Source organism: Ornithorhynchus anatinus, chromosome 12 (genome assembly GCF_004115215.2).
Source record: "Ornithorhynchus anatinus isolate Pmale09 chromosome 12, mOrnAna1.pri.v4, whole genome shotgun sequence".
Lineage (NCBI taxonomy): Eukaryota > Metazoa > Chordata > Mammalia > Monotremata > Ornithorhynchidae > Ornithorhynchus > Ornithorhynchus anatinus.
The window spans coordinates 52,157,322-52,174,459 of record NC_041739.1 but is presented as its reverse complement, the minus strand read 5'-3'; the positions used below and the strand labels follow the sequence as shown (position 1 = coordinate 52,174,459).

The following is a 17,138-nucleotide window of genomic DNA, read 5'->3' as shown; positions in this document are numbered from 1 at the left end:
GCTGCAGGAGAACCCTGAACACACTGAAATTCCACTCTACCTAAAGCACCCTGCTGATTTGGTTTTTATACTCTGTATTCATCTCTGTTTGTTTTTACTGTTTCATCACTCCTGATGTGTCTGTCTCCAGTCCCTTCTCCCCTCTTAGGTTCTTAGGGTGTGAACCCAAGTGACAGAGACTATTCTAATTCCTATTTGTATATTTTCTCCCAGCAATTAGTACAGAAAGCACTTAATAAATGCTATTACTAATAGGGACTGTGCCTGATCTGACTATGTGGTATCCACTCCAGTGCACAGAACAGAGCTCGGCCCACAGTAAGCTCTTAGATGTGTCTGTTAATTATTGTATTGTACTCTCCCAAGTGCTTCGTACAGTGCTCAGCACACTGTAAGTGCTCAAAAAATACGAATCAATGAATGAATGAAATATCACAATTACCAATATCATCCAAGGTTGGTTTAGTTCATAATAATAATAATATTGGTATTCGTTAAGTGCTTACTATGTGCAGAGCACTGTTCTAAGCGCTGGGGTAAATACAGGGTCATCAGGTTGTCCCACGTGAGGCTCACAGTTAATGCCCATTTTACAGATGAAGTAACTGAGGCACAGAGAAGTTGTGACTTGCCCACAGTCACACAGCTGACAAGTGGCAGAGCCGGGATTCGAACCCATGACCTCTGACTCCCAAGCCCGGGCTCTTTCCACTGAGCCAAGCTGCATATATGCCACTCCTTTCCTCCTTACCGTTGCTATGTGTTTCTCTTGCTTATCTCTCTTTGACTTGGTTTGTTGCCTTCTGGCTAGTGACATAAAAATACTTGCCCCTTACCCTTGATTTTTCACTCCCCAAAAGTATTCATGGAGGCCTGTAAATGACTATAGGCCTGAATGCCCAGGGCCTAAAGAAAACCTAAAATCATGCAACCAATCTAGATTAATTTTAATACCCCAGACTCTCTTCCCAAGGACTCAGATCTTCAGGGTCTGTTGCAACCTTGCCAAGTGTCCACCAAGTACAGAGCACCACCCTAAATGGGCACTCAAAAACCGGTATCACGACTACTACCATCAGCACCACCACCTTTTTAGAGTAGCCAACTACAGGAGGGAAACAACTGTACCAGCTATTTTACACACTGCTGCTTTTATATGCAAATACATAAATAAATTCATCTAAAAATGACCTTAAATTCAGGCCTGAGCTGCTTCTGGTATCAAAGATCATAAGAATATTTTTTTGTGAAGGGAATATTCCAGAAAAAGTATAAGATGTTTATCACACCACCTTCTGACACACATTTCATTTAGCTCCCTTACTCTATAATCCCTTCTCAGGGTGGCACCTGGAGAGTTACCGTACTTTGTCAATCTCGGAGGCAGAGGCCTGTCCATTCCATTCCTAGCTTGGCTAGTGGCTAGCGAGTGGAAGGCAATCCTTTACAAGTCAAAGCTCACCTGTGCTGGGCAGCAGTGGCACAGGAGAGAGTCAAGGGCAGAGACTCAAGGTTACTACGTGGAAGGAGGCAGTGGTAAACCACTTCTGTATTTTGACCGAAATAACTCCATGGATACACTACCAGAATGACTGCAGATCATTTGTCCTCCCTGTTTTATGTATCCAAATGGCATTAGCTTGTATGCTTTAAGGCAAGGCTACCAAAAGCTGCAGTAAGAAACCCCTACTACTTTCCCTAAATCACTGGGCACACTGACAAAAGGAAAAACTCCAGCAAATAAATTGGGACATTTGCCGAAACACTGAGCTGTAGAATAAGAATTCCAGGCTACATCTGAGAGTCTATTAGCACAGCAGTTTTAATCTCAAAAAGTGGGAAAAAAAAGTGAGCGCTATCAGGATTTTGAATTTGATAGCCATCATGACCTAACACAATGAATTGAATCTGGAATTCTCAGGGGAAAATATTATGCAATTGAAAGGGAAAATACATCTTCAAAGCAAAAAGTAGTTAATTTGGGGGAAGTTCTGTAAATTGAGTTTTAAAAAATGTTCATTTTACCCACATAAACCTCTCCTTCCAAATATCCAACAGCCAGCTAATGATAGTTGAGTCAAGGAATGGCTGTTTTGTTAAGGGCAATGGCTTTTTCCTTAAAAGCATTCCATGATCAGTTAGCCAAGTTCAAGGACTAAGGATTCCCTAAGCATCACAATTCAGGAAATCCTGAGGTTAAGAAGGTAAGAAAAATGAAAAGGCAGTGTAAGAGGGAATGCCAAAATAGGACGTACTTCCTTTGCCCTAACATGGGATTTATTTGCCTCTTGTTAAAAGGCAGTTATTTAAATTTGGGCAACTTCTAAGTTAGATAGCATTTCACGCTATATCCAGCCTTGTGTTTCCATGAACAGGACAATCCATTACACTTCTAATGCAATGAAATAACTAAATATGGCAAAAAGTGCTGTGACAGAGTGAAAAATCGAGAACCGGAGTAAATGTGTGGCTCAGTGACAGAGACAGCTTATTTGGCAAAGGAGGGCCAGCGAATGGGGCCTTGCACAAACATGGAGGAAACACAATTCAAGATACCCTCAAAATTTCAGATATGGAAGTCCAGCACCACTGTAATTACGGTTCACTAAAAATCCAGGAACTGTAATAACCTGATTTTGCTCCTGGGTAGCTGGGAACACAAACCATCCAAGCAGAGATCTGGTGATGAGCACATTTTTGGTAAAACTCAATGTTGTTCTGTATTCTTCCAAGCACTGAGTACAGTATTCTACACATAATAAGCGCTCAATAAATTCCATTGATTGATTAAATAATGTCTCTTTCAGACAGCAACACAATAGTAATAATAAGATGGTATATGTTAAGTGCTTATTATCTGCCAAACACTGCACTACGCACTGGGATAGATAGAAGCTAATCAGGTTGGGCACAGTCCCTATCCCACAAGGGGCTCACAGTCTAACTGGGAGAACAGGTATTGAATTCTCATTCTACAGAGAGAGGAAACTGAGGCAGAGAGTAGTTAAATGATCTGCCCAAATTCACACAGTAGGTAAGGGGCACTGCCAGTATAGGAACCCTCATCTTCTCTCAGACCTGTGCTCTTTCTGCTAAGCCATGCTGCACTCTTAGTAAAACACTCTGTGTCTGGAATATTATTTTTATTTGCAAGAAAACTCAGAAATAAGACTTTTGTCCATCTTCAGCAGTCACATAGATATGGGGTTTTCCTCTCTCCTAGCCCAGTAGGGATTTTGAAAAGCCCAGATTTAGAATTATTTCCCAGACCATGCTCTTAAGTGAACACTTTCAAGGAATCTGATAGCGTTCACTTCAGATAGCTAATTTTTAGCAACTGCGAGCTGGCATAGACCAAGATAACTATTTCCGTAATTTTTCTCACTGCTATCCAACCTCCTCTGTGATACTGCAAGAGGAATTAAAATACTAAGCTGTGAAAAGGCTTAGATAAGCCACACACTGTTATTTGAACAATTACCAACTCCTAACTTATCACTTCCTGTTTAGTGTTAAGAGAGTAACTACCCAACTCATTAAACAAATGCACCATGAATCCTGGACAAAAAAGCAACAAAATGAAGATGTAACTGATTTAGTAAAGGATATAGCTTTCAAAAGCATGATTTGGGGTTACCTTTAAAGCACAAAATATACAGGCCTCTCCTTGACAAACATGGCCAGTCAAACCTCTTAAACTCCGGCGGAATATGTCCAACTGCCATAAAACCTAAAAGAGAGAAAATGGGAAATTGTGAAATTTTATAATTGAAAGACAAAGCTTGGATCTGGGCACTTTAAAAGTATTTAAGAACCTCGGTCAGTAACAAATAGAACTTTTGCATTTAAATGTAGCAGCATGTAACTGTGTGTAGGGCACCACTGAAAAGCATCTCCAGGGAATGTATAAATGCTCAGGATTGGTTCCCAGCTTTGGAAGACTTCTTTAAAAGCATCGCCAACCCCAACAAGCCAAGTAAGAAATTGGGTCGGGAAAAAAAAAGCTGGCTCTCAGCTTAGGGTATCTCATCTGAACAGGAAACAGTACTGGAAGTTCAGGACTTGGCAGGGACATAACGAAGGAAGTGATTACAAATATTGTGAAACGAATGGTTTGAAATGTTTTGGAAGGATTAAAGTCTAGAATTTTAAACGCTGGCCTCCTCGACAACCCACATTGTCTGGGTCTGGAGCATTTTGAGGAAAGAATAGAGCAAGAGGAAGTTGGTAACAAACCCAAAGCCAAATCTTCAGCACAGCAACTTCCAGCCCCACCTTTAAGGGGATAACTGCCAGTTAGGAGCAGGGAATTATGTCTACTGACTCTAGTGCACTTTCCCAAGCTTTTAGTACAGAGCATTATATCCAGAAGGTGTTCACTATTCTTTTGGAGATGTAGGAGAATTATTGAGAGAAGAGGGTGAAACTGAGGCTCACTCCTATCTTGACCCCTGTTTTCGCAGATAGGAAAACTGAACCAAAGTTCAGAAGGGTCTGAAATATCACCAATGCAGCAGGGAGCTTTCCCAAAGCAAACTATGATTATACATTAGTTATCTCTATGTTCTACTTAGAACGAGTAGTTCCAAACACTCAGAACTTGGTGGCATAGATTTCATAGAGTCCCTGGTATTTGAGAAAAAAAATACATATGGCAATGGCAATTCACATCACACTATCAAATAAGTTTCACTAAATAGGCAGGCTAGCACATAATCTGATTTCTTTCCACAGTGATCAGCCTGTGACATATTGGGGAGTTTTGCTTAAAAATACACATGATCTCAAAAATGAGTAGCAATAAGTTAAATACTTATCTGTACAGAAAGTTTTTTGAAAATGCTGCCATATCTCCTAAACAGTAGCAAAGTACCCTAGTTGGTACAGCATAGGCCTGGGAATCAGAAGGATTCTGGGTTCTAATCCAGGCTCCTCCACATGCCTGCTGTGTGACCTTGGGCAAGTCACTTCACTGCTCTTTGCCTCAGTTCCCTCATCTGTAAAATGGGGATAGAGACTTTGAGCTCTTTGTGGGACAGGACGCCGTGATCAATCCGATTATCTTGTACCTACCCCAGTGCTTAGTACAGTGCCTGGCAAAGAGGAAGTGCTTAACAAATATCACTATTATTATTATTCTGTATAACAAAGGTGCAGAGTTCAAAATTATCTACTGTACCTTCTCAAACAGTTACAGTGCAGTGCACAGAGCAGCCGATCAATAAATATTAGGTCGATTTCATCCCTCATTCTGTAGGTTAATACTGGATACACACAAAATTCCTAGTAATCAATCGATGGCATTTACTGAACACTTACTTTGTGCACAGCACTGGACTAAACTCTTGGGAGAGTACCATGCAACAGTCTTGGTAGACATGATCCCTGTTCCTCTATGATGACAGAGGAGAAGCGTGGCCTAGCGGCTAGAGCCTGGGCCTGGGAGTCAAAGGATCTGAGTTCTAATCCTGGCTCCACCACTCTTCTGCTGTGTGTGGCCTTGGGCCAGTCACTTCACTTCTCTGTGCCTCAATTACCTTATCAGTAAAATCAGAAATAAGACTGGGAGAACCATGTGGAACAGGGACTGTGTTCAATCTGATTAGCACTCAGTACAGTGTATACTAGTGCACACAGTAAACATTTAAAGACCATATTTAAAATAAAAAAGGAGCATAGTGTCTACAGCGGGACTATAGATTAACAATAGGGGAAGCAGAATATAAGAACATGTATATAGTTATAGTCTGGCTGCATCGAATACTAAAGTGCATAAGGGGTACCTGGCCAAGAGCATAGTTGATGCTGAGGGGAAATAGAGGGCTTAGTCAGGGAAGGGGTCTTGGAGGAGATGTGATTTTAAGAGGGTTTTGAAGGTGGGGAGAGGGATAGGCTACCAGATATGAATGAGTGGCAAAACAGTTTATAAAGAACTTTGAATTTTCTTGAAGGAAACAAAAAACAAAACCAAAATGAAAATAGATTGGGTTTATGCCATCAAAATGAATGGCTTTTTTAAATTATTATTATTACTATGGTATTTGTTAAGCACTTACTATGTGCCAGGAACTGTACTAAGCGCTGGGATGGATACAAGCAAATCGGGTTAGAAACAGTCCCTGTCCCACGTGAGGCTCACAGTCTCAATTCACATTTTAGAGATGAGGTAACTGAGGCCCAGAGAAGTGAAGTGACTTGCCCAAGGTCACATACTACAGACAAGTGACAGAGCCGGGATTAGAACCCATGATCTTCTGACTCCCAGGTCTGTGGTCTATTCACTATGCCATGCTGCTTCCCATTAAGTGAAATGCTATGGACTTATACATTGCAATTGGCTAATGAGACAGATTTTTGCATGCCTTTACAACTGGCATTTAGCATTGAGTCAGTGGGGGTCATATAACCTAGAGATATCCCCAGCATGTGCTCAAACTACAGAGTATGATTTTGGACTTTTAACATATAAAAATGCATGAACTGGACAAAACTGAATTTTGTTATCTCCAAAATAACCATTCTAAAGATACTGAAAGGGCACAGTTAGGAAACACTAAAGTCTGCCTTGGTGACCTTTGCATTCAGTTCCTTAAGGATATATTCATCTTGTACTGCTCTTGCTACTCTGTTGTCTTCCCAATTCCTCCTACTCACCACCCCCAAATCCCCACCCCCACCTCCTACCCTTAATAAGCAGAAGGAACACAAAGTTGCCATATCCCACCCATCTTCTCCTCCTGGTTCCCTGGGAATCAGAAGGATCTGTGTTCTAATCCCAACCCCGCCACTTGTCTGCTGTGTAACCTTGGACAAATCACTTTACTTCTCTGTGCCTCAGTGACCTCATCTGTAAAATGGGGGGTGAAAGCTGTGAGCCCCTTGTGGGAGATAGACCTTGTCCAACCAGATTATCTTCTATCTATCCCAGGGCTTGGCGCATGGTAAGCAACTAACAAGGGATCCCTAGGATTTTGGAGGATGTTCCTCATCTGTTGAGTTGGGAAGAGTTTCACATAGGAATGAAAACAGTGTCTAATGCTTGCGACCAGTTTCCTTTGTGGATCCTCCAGAGTGGCGGCAGAGAGTCCCTGAGCATAACTGTGCAGAACGATCTAGTACACACCACTGCTTTAGCCCAGCCGTCGGGTGGCCAACTTCTGGCAATGATTTCATCTGCTGACCCACAGCTAGGGGATGCCAAGCTCCGGCAGACCAGGGGATGGCTCCTTCAGGCAAACTGACCAGTGGTGGCAGAAGAGGAGAAGAAAGAGGAAGGAAGGGAGCCGGAAGGAGTAGACAGGAGGAACAAGAAAGAAGAGCTGGCAGAAAGCGACAGGGGAAGAGAGGACGAAAAGAAAAGAAGGAAGGGAGATATAAAGAGAAGACTGTAAGCTCGTTGTGGGCAGGGAATGTGTCTATTATATTGTATTCTCCCAAATGCTCAATACTGTGCTCTGCACAGAGTAAGCGCTCAATAAATATGACTGAATGGGGAGAAAGAAAAGGGGAGAGATGAGAGATAAGGTAGGGGACAATAAAAGCTTTCCCTTTCCCCTTCTTCCTCCATCTTTCAGCCAGCCAGGAGCATAACCCTGGTGTGGAAACCTGCAGCTAGGTTTTGAGGAGCAGAACGAGGGGGTGGCAGTTGGGCGGTTCTCTACCGCAGGTACAGCCGCTGCAGCAGGTCAGTTTCTCCCCCCTCTTTCTTTTTTTTAAATGACATTTGTTAAGCGCTAATTGATCGATACCATTGTTCCAAATGTCTGAGGACAAGCTTTGGTCAGATGTGGACGGTTATGCCATTTCAAGGCGCTGCTGTAGTGCCTGCATGAAATAAGTGATTTACCTTACAGCATGTTGGTAGTTTTTCTATTCTACATCATCTTTAGGAGGTGTCAAGTAAGAAATATGGTTGGTTTCTAACCGCGTGCCCATTTATTAAGCCTGAAAGTTTCCTAATTCTTTCATAATTTTTTACGTTTTTCTTGCATTTTCACTGCTTTTTAACATTTTAACCCAATTTAGTTCTAACTGGCAGTAAGTGAACATTTCCCCTTCCTAGCCTTTAATTTGTTTTTGAGTAACTCAACAGTGCAAGTCTAACATTCAGGGATGTGACTTGAAAATTCCCATCTTCATCCTAAAACCTGTCAGGAAAGGAATCTGAACAAGCCCCAATTTTTAAATGCAATATCTGCTACCTTATTGCTTACATAATACCTTGATATAAATTGGGAGGGCAACAGAAAAAAGAAATGGAAAGTTTCATCAGTATTTTCATCACAAGTTGGTAGCAAATTACTCCAGAATTACTCCTTCCTTACTCTCCATGAGGAACTGGGCTAAAAAACAGCCCGTGCTTATTTTCCAGTCGAGGGCTAAGGCTAATGGAGGCTTGGTTGGGATCTTAAACCCAGATCTTCAAGCCATGTGCTTGGACATATGATTGCACAACAAAATGATAATAATCATAGTATTTGTTAAGTGCTTACTATGTGCCAAATACTGGGGTAGATACAGCAAACCTGGTTAGATTCAGTCCCTGTCCCATACGGGGCTCACACTCTTAATTCTCATTTTACAGATCACATAATTGAGGCACAGAGAAGCGAAGTGGCTTGCCCAAGGTCATATAGCAGAGAAGTGGCAGAGACAAATTAGAACCCGGGTCCTTCTAACTCCCAGGCTTGTGCTCTATCCAAATTTGTAGACATCCATGGAATAGTAGTAGTAGTGAGGCCAAGATGACCAGATGTCAGAAACCTTGTTCTTTATCAAAGTCTTCCTATTTTATAGATGTGTTGGCCTGGGAGACCATTTTGGTTTCCTTATTTATAAAATGAGTACAATGACCTTTAACCATCTTAATGGATTTGCAAAGATAAGTCACAAAGTGTTTGAAGAGCTCTGAAATTCTCAGAAGGCACTAGATAAAACCAAGCAATTACTGTATTATCAAAAAGGACACCACTCTAAAATTTAGGCTGTCACCCATAACATTTATTGCTTATAAAGCAATTCTGATCATTCTCGATTCTACATTTTAATTGAAAAGCTTTCAGGCCAGAAAACTAACATGAGAGAATGACTTTCAATTCTGAACACTAAACTCTTTACTTAAGACATAAAAACTTAACATATAACTGCCATTTCTTACTACCCATTAACACGGTACCGTTATCTTTGGTGGATTAGAGTTATAAAACTGGCAAATCCAATATCAAGAATTAGTCAGAAGCTGTGCACATTAAGAAAACCTCAGTGTTGTCAGCCCTATTTGTTTTTCAGAAGGTCAGTTTGGAATGGAAGCCCTTTTACTTCGTAATACTGCCTTAAAGTGAGAAAGCATCCATTTAAAAAGAAGCAACCAACAAGTCTGAACTCACCTGTACGGCACTGTTGAGAAAGCAACTGTTTTGTCCCGGTTCATTTAATAAACCTTTAGTAGGGGCGAGGGACAACATACTTCCAGGCTGATACACTTTGCCGAGGTTACCACCAGGTTTTCGCAGAAACTTGACCCAGGCCATTTTTTCAAGCAATCCAGAAGCACAAAAACAGACTGGTTGGCAATCGTGGAGTATTTGGCAGGAAAAATAAAAGAGACGTTAGGCAGAAAAAGAAGATTCCAGTGCCGACTGAAATTCACTGAAATCTGTCCAGACCCAGCACAGCAACAGTCTCCTCAGGAGTTAAAGAAGCTTTCATGGTCGAGCCTTCTCTCAAAGACGGTGGCTACTAAGACCAGCATATCAAGTAGAAGGACAGCCTACATCACTTTGGAGCTGTGGAAAGTCAAAGGAACAGACACGTCCTCTTAAAAAAAAGTTCTGCATACTGAAACGCTTAAAAAAAAACCTCAATTCTATAAAAAAAAATGATAGGTAGATTAAGACGGGAAGTGTCCGGAAAAGCATTCCTGAAATGCATGTTTCATTAACGACTGCCCTCTGTCTTTACAGGTTAGAAAAAGATAGTGCATTCTCATCAGGCATTATCTGTTTGGTCATCTATTTTCTTTGTATTCTTTTAATTGTAAAGGTTTTCACTTTCTCGGATAAATTCATCTGGGAAGACTCCATCCTTCATATCGGTATAGTTCCAAGTTTACCTAAAAGAGCAAAGAAGAAAAAAAAATTAAACTAAATGAAAGCTAACCTGGAGGCAATTGCTATTATAATGCAGAGAAGAGACTGGATGTTGGAAGGAAATCTGGAAATGCAAATGAAAGTTAACAGGAAACATATCACTATCTAGTTTATAAGTCCAATCACAGTTTCCCAAGGAAATACAGCCTAATAGGAAGCCCAAACAAGATTAGATTTCAGGGTGCTGGCCTACATCTGTCAACACCAACATTCATTCATTCATTCAATAGTATTTATTGAGTGCTTACTATGTGCAGAGCACTGTACTAAGTGCTTGGAATGTACAAATCGGCAACAGATAGAGACAGTCCCTGCCCTTTGGCAGGTTTACAGTCTAATGGGGGGGGGGACAGGCAGACAAGAACAATGGCAGTAAATACAGTCAAAGGGAAGAACATCTCATAAAAACAATGGCAAATAAATAGAATCAGGGTGATGTACATCTCATTAAACAAAATAAATAGGGTGATGAGGACACATATACAGTTGAGCAGATGAGTACAGTGCTGAGGGGGTGGGACGGGAGAGGGGGAGAAGGAGAGGGAAAGGGGGGAGAAGAGGGTTTAACTGCGGAGAGGTGAGGGGGGGTAGAGGGAGCAGAGGGAAAAAGGGGGGAGCTCAGTCTGGGAAGGCCTCTTGGAGGAGGTGAGCTATAAGTAGGGATTTGAAGAGGGGAAGAGAATTAAATTGTCGGAGGTGAGGAGAGAGGGCATTCCAGGACCATGGGAGGACGTGGCCCAGGAGTCGACGGCGGGATAGGCGAGATCGAGGGATGGTGAGGAGGTGGGCGGCAGAGGAGCGGAGCGGGCAGTAGAAAGAGAGAAGGGAAGAGAGGTAGGAAGGGGCAAGGTGATGAAGAGCCTTGAAGCCTAGAGTGAGGAGTTTTTGTTAGGTTTATACAGCAAGTCAACCCTATTTTACTAGTTTCAAAAATCACATTTTGTGGTAAACCACATGCCCTCGCCTCCAGAAATTACCTAGGCATATAGTATATCAATTAATCAATGGTATTTATTGAGCACTTTCTGTAGTCAGAGCACTGTACTAAATGTTTGGAAGAGTACAATACTGAGAAGACATGATCCTTGCTCTCATGGAGCTTGTATCTAAGACTGTACGGTAAAAACTTTTGAAAAGTTGGGAACGGAATTAGAGTATGAGTTTTCAGTTTTCCAACTCTGGGAACTAACAGCATTAAAGTTTTTAAAGAATAGCTCAGTTAATAGGGACTAATTTTTCCACCACTGTTGATGAACTGTGTGACTTGAAAAATACATTATTAATTTGGATTTGAAATATTTCCCCATTTGGGTATGACTAGAGATAACTTGCAATTCCAAGTGCTTAAGATTCTGGCATTTGTGCACCATTTCACAGTTCAGAAAAAATTTGAGGCCTTTACCACTGAATAGTTGGCTGCTTAAAATAGGAGTTGGAACTATGAGAAACTAATGTCCCCCTTTAGGGGGTGAATCTAGACTGAAATGCCCAGAAGCTTTTTTTGTATTAAAAATAATTTCCTTAAAGTCTGGGGTGAGGATATTTACTAATTGTATTCTACACTTAATTAGAATTCAGGGAAAAGGTATTTCAATTATCCATTCATGTCATGAATTGTTAATAAAATGCATCAAAAGCATTTCAAGAAACTTGACATTCTATTCACTGGTATACCCAATCTTCTTGTACAACAGGTTATACTGTGAAAATATTCTCTTTTCTAGTTCAGTAAAGGTGAGCCCAAGGTTATCCAGGACTGATCTGTCAAAATTAAGACTTTATTTTAACATTGGATGTATTTCTCTCTCCCTTCCTGTTTATCTTCAAATCACTGGGTTTCTTTCATTGAACATGGAAGACATTTTATGACAACACAGCCTTTCAGCATTTTGCTACGGAAAAATCTTTAATGTTTCATTCTATATTTAGATTCTGAATGACAACTTTTGCTTTATGACCTTTATACACACACATTGCATTGGAGTAACTTATAGGGAACATTCTTATATTGATACTAATTTTTTCAGCTATCATATACAACATAGGTAGCTGGACAATTTATAGCAGCAAGAGATACAGGTTGCTGCACACCACTGTCACCAACACAAACCAAAGAGTGGGAGAGATCTAAAAGGAAGACAGTGAAGGATAGATGCTTGAAAGGAGAGACAAAGATAAGGTTAAGGTAACAATAATGGGATTTTTTTTCCTTTAGCGGAAGTAAAGTCATAATGATAACTGGAATTTACACTATGAGATTTAAATTAAAAAATATGAGCAATGGTTTGGGATAGAGAGTAAAACCTTAATTATTAATAGGATTATTTTACATGCTAGACTGTAAGATCTTTGTGGACAGAGAACATGTCCATTAATTCTGTTGTATTTCCCTCTCCCAAATGTTGAGTACAGTGCTCTGCAGACTGATCTGACATCCTACATTGATCTGATCTGACATCCTCTTGTTAGTCTTATTCACTATAAAGACCAATTTTTACATTTTATTTGTTCAAAGTACTTGATCAATTCCACATCGCAGGAATACTGTTTCACTACTGATCACCAACCACTCTGACATTATAAAATATACACAAATGACCAAGTTTCTCCATAATATTTGAAAATGGATAAAACTTTCAATGCAACAGAGATCTTATACTATTGTCAGTTTGTAGATTCTGCCTGGACAAACTTCAAGGGCAAATAATAAAAAGAAACCAATTTCAAACCACACGGGAGTGCTTGTTTCTTCCAAAGTAACAGCTTTTGCTGCCATTAAGCTGTCACGTCTCCTGTGGCTCCAAAACTTTTAGGCTAATGCCCACCTCCTACCCACACTCCCACTGGTCCTAGGCCCTACGTCTCCTGCACCGAAACGTAGCAGTAGTAGAAGCTGCAGGGAACTCAGAATCTGAGAAAAAACAGAAATTCCTGGCACTCACATCAGAGGATAAGATGCCAGATTAAACAGCCTGCCATAGCCACCTGCTAGCACACGTGCCAAAGTCTGTTGTAGATCAGTTTGGACACCTCATCAGTGTCTAATTTTCTAAATCCATAGGAAAAGTGAGAGGGTAAAAAAAACCTACCCAGTAACTCTGGACCTAATCAAGCGAGCTTTAGTTGCAATTAATACTAAAGAGATCTCTTGTAAACAAAGAAAGGTCTAAACTTTCTGAAAAAGGCAGGGCTCCCAGAGAGGTTGAAATCTGCCTCATTAAAAGATAAGGAATATATATGGGAAAGTCTGGGAAATGTAACTCTAAATAGGAATCTCCCAAGGCAGATTCTGTAATGTAAAATGATCAAAGTGTTGGAGCGTGTGCTACAGGAAAACATTTGGTGGCCAGTACAAATAGATCTGATTTGTCTCAAGATTTCAAAAGTGACTTGCACCCAATGAGAGGCAATGGCCACCAATGGAATTTACTGTGCACTGTGTTCAGAGCACTGAATTGTACTGTACAATATGGTAGAGTTGGCACTCACCATCTATCTCTGCCCACAAGGAGCTTGCACGGTAGAGGCAGCCTTTTCTATCACGTTCATTAGAACATTAAGTGTCCAACTGGATTGCAACAATGGCCCACCAGCCCGGTATTCCTTCTTCATATGCTTCTTCAAAGCAAGGCATTTCCCTCTAACCTCCCTTAACTCTTGGTCTCTTTGTCCATACTGGCCAATCACTCAATCAATGGTATTTATTAAGTGCTTACTGTGTACTAAGCACTTAGGAGAGTACAACACAACTGAGCTGACAGACACATTCCCTGCTCACAAGCTTTCATATTTATCCTAAATTGTCCTCGAATCTATCGATATTTGTCCCTACATAATTTTCTGTGGTGAATCTTGCTGCTTACCACTTGCTTGAAAAAGTTTTATTCCTTTTATTTTGGGAGAACCTGCCACCTTAGAATTTGATTGGTACCCCCAGGCCTGGAATTGTGGGTTTTGGTGAATAACAAGTCTGTGGTCACCCTGAAGCAAATTTAACAATAGAAGTCTAATACGGTAATTGAGACAAATCCCCAGCATCGGCTCTGTTATGCTTCAGTCCAGGTACCGGGTTAGTTTCCTTCCCAAACCCTAGGGCCTACTTTTAGACCAGTAACTCAAAAATCACCAGTGATTAGGCTTAATCTGTGGCTTTTAACCTGAATTCTAGAAACCCACAGCTTCAAAAGAAACCTGGACTGTAAACATCAAAATATAGGCCATCTGATGTGAGCTATTTTATCTAGTGCTTTAAGGTAGTGTGTGTGTACAGTCACAGAACTCATCATTTACCATAGAACTCATAATTTACCATAGACCATTTTAGTCTAAAATAGCTTTAAAAGTCCTACAAATGAATTCTTCATTTTTATATTCCATGCCCTTCCAATAGCTTGTCTTTATGAAACTGATACACAGTTGTATACTGCATATTTCCATTTGATAATCTATAATCAAACAGATGCTCTATTTTTCCCTAATCTAAAATCTGCAAAGTTTATAAAGGTTGGCATAGTAGTCTACATTAAAAAAAGTCATTAGTGGTTACTGAAGTGACAAGTTATTGAAAAAACTTACTATTCTAAGGTGGCTGTCTTTTAGATACTCAGGTAAGATCTTAGCTGAGTGCAATTTCTTATCTGAGTAACATAACTCTCTAGATTGAACACTTATTTAAAATTAAGTGATAATGTGGATTTCACCTCATTTAGAAGATTAGAGAAAAACTTCTAATTTGACCTCTAAATAACGCGATTACCTCATATCTATCCCAGTGCTTAGAACAGTGCTTGGCACATAGTAAGTGCTTAAATACTATTATTCAAGAACAATTAAAACCTCAGTGATGGGTTAAAAAATACATATACACATATAGCATTTTGACCCAAGTGCAATAAAAGTACAATAAAAAGCTTTTCAGACTAAAATTACTTTAAGGTCCTGAATAGTCAAATAAAGCTCTTCAATTATCTAAAACTTGAGTAGCATGTTGAATCCCAGTAATTGGGAACATTTTCTTTTGCCTAAATAAAAATGTAATTTGTTTGACTTTAAAATGGACTTTTTGTTCTACAGTGCAAAAATACTGTCTGAAAACATTAGGCTGGTAGGCTTTAGAATGGCTTGTAGGAAAACTGAAATATACTCTGAATATACTATTTTTAGCTATTTTAGCTATTATTCAGGCTTAAACATCAAAATGAAAAACAAAAGGAACTTTCCAAGGGAAGAAGGTAATAGGCCTAAAACATGACCTTCTTCCCAATAAATAATTCCAAGCAGTACCTTGGAATGTCTTGGTACATACCGCAGATATTAATACAGTATTACCATTACAATACTGATACTGAGTACTTTAATCAATCAATCAGTGGAATTTATTGAGCCCTTACTGTCGTGCACAGCATTGAACTAAGCAGTTGGGTTACAGCACAAAAACTCACAATTCTGACTGATGGGGAGGGAAACTCAGAAAAAGTTACTTTGGACAATAAGAGCCACCTAAATCATTTCCAGAAAACGCTTGCTTATTTAAAACTGTATCCAAGTTTTGCATCTTAAGATACATAGTATCTTTAGTTTCCACAGCTTTTAAAAAAATGTCCTTTTGGTGAAAAGGTTTAGGTGACTTACTGTTGATCAAAGTAACTCTTTCTGTGTTTCAGTTCACATCCATCAGAACTGTGAGTTGATCTGCCAGTTAACTAGCCTGGAAAACAATTTTTTGTTTTTAAACCACACGGAACCTAAATTTCCCTAGTGCTTTCCACCTTCTTAATTATTTTGAAGTCAGAATTTGGGAGGAGATGGGAAGAACTGGGGTGACAATTAGGATAACAGCGCAATCTGGGATCTTTGGGGCTTTTGTGCAGTTTTTCTTGTCAGATATGGCCTGCACCTTTGGGGGCTTCGGTGCGATTTTTCTTGCCAGATTTGGCCAGCACCTTCAGGTGCTTTAGTGCAGTTTTTTCTTGCCAGATTTGGCCAGCACTTTGGGGGGCTTTAGTGCGGTTTTTCTTGCCAGATTTGGGCAGGACTTCTGGGGGCTTTTGTGCAGTTTTTCTCGCTAGATTTGGCCAAATTATTTGGGGCTTTGGGGGCAATTTTTCTTAACAGATCTGGCCAGCATCTTTGGGGGATTTTGTGAAATTTTTCTCGCCAAATTTGGCCAGCACCTTTGGGAGCTTTCGTCAAGTTTATCTTGCCAGATTTGGCCAGGACTTTTGGGGATTTGGGGGCAGTTTTTCTCGCTATATTTGGCCAGCATCTTCGGAAGCTATAGTGCAGTTTTTCTCGCTAGATTTGGCCAGCATCTTTGGGGCCTTTTGTGCAGTTTTTCTCGCCAGATTTGTCCAGAAACTTTGGGGGCTTTAGGGAAGTTTTTCTTGCTAGATTTGGCCAAATTATTTGGGGGCTTTTATGCAGTTTTTCTGACCAGCAACTTTGGGGGCTTTTGTGCAGTTTTTCTCGCCAGATTTGGCCAAGCACCTTTGGGAGCTTTCGTGCAGTTTATCTTGCCAGATTTGGCCAGGTGTTTTGGGGATTGGGGGCAGTTTTTCCTCGCTAGATTTGGCCAGTATCTTTGGAGGTTATAGTGCAGTTTTTCTCGCCAGATTTGCCCAGCAACTTCGGGGGCTTTAGGGCAATTTTTCTCGCCAGATTTGGCCAGCACCTTTGGGAGCTTTCGTGCAGTTTATCTTGCCAGATTTGGCCAGCACCTTTGGGGTCTTTTGTGTGGTTTTTCTTGCCAGATTTGTCCAGCAACTTCGGGGACTTTAGGGGAGTTTTTCTCGCTAGATTTGGCCAGCACCTTTGGGGGCTGTAGTGCAGTTTTTCTCGCCAGATTTGTCCAGCACCATCGGGGGCTTTAGGGCAGTTTTTCTCGCCAGATTTAGCCAGCACCATCGGGGGCTATAGTGCAGTTTTTCTCGCCAGATTTGTCCAGTACCATCGGGGGCTTTAGGGCAGTTTTTCTCTCCAGATTTGGCCAGC

General features: G+C 40.6%; 1 protein-coding gene across 4 annotated transcripts in view; it reads right to left on the bottom strand.

Annotated features, from left to right (window-relative positions):
• The window catches only part of USP53 (ubiquitin specific peptidase 53), a 50,893-nt gene that overhangs the window by 33,354 nt on the left and 401 nt on the right, over positions 1-17,138 (bottom strand). For 3 of the 4 annotated variants that reach the window (XM_029076768.2, XM_029076770.2, XM_029076771.2), the window contains exons 2-3: positions 9,387-10,111; positions 3,638-3,730 (exon numbers count right to left, since the gene is read on the bottom strand). In XM_029076768.2, coding sequence (XP_028932601.1) covers positions 3,638-3,730; positions 9,387-9,530 — 237 coding nt within the window. In that variant the 5' untranslated portion in view covers positions 9,531-10,111. Of the gene's footprint in view, positions 1-3,637; positions 3,731-9,386; positions 10,112-15,779; positions 15,858-17,138 lie in introns of those variants that run through there. The other variant, XM_029076769.2, reaches the window with a different exon arrangement.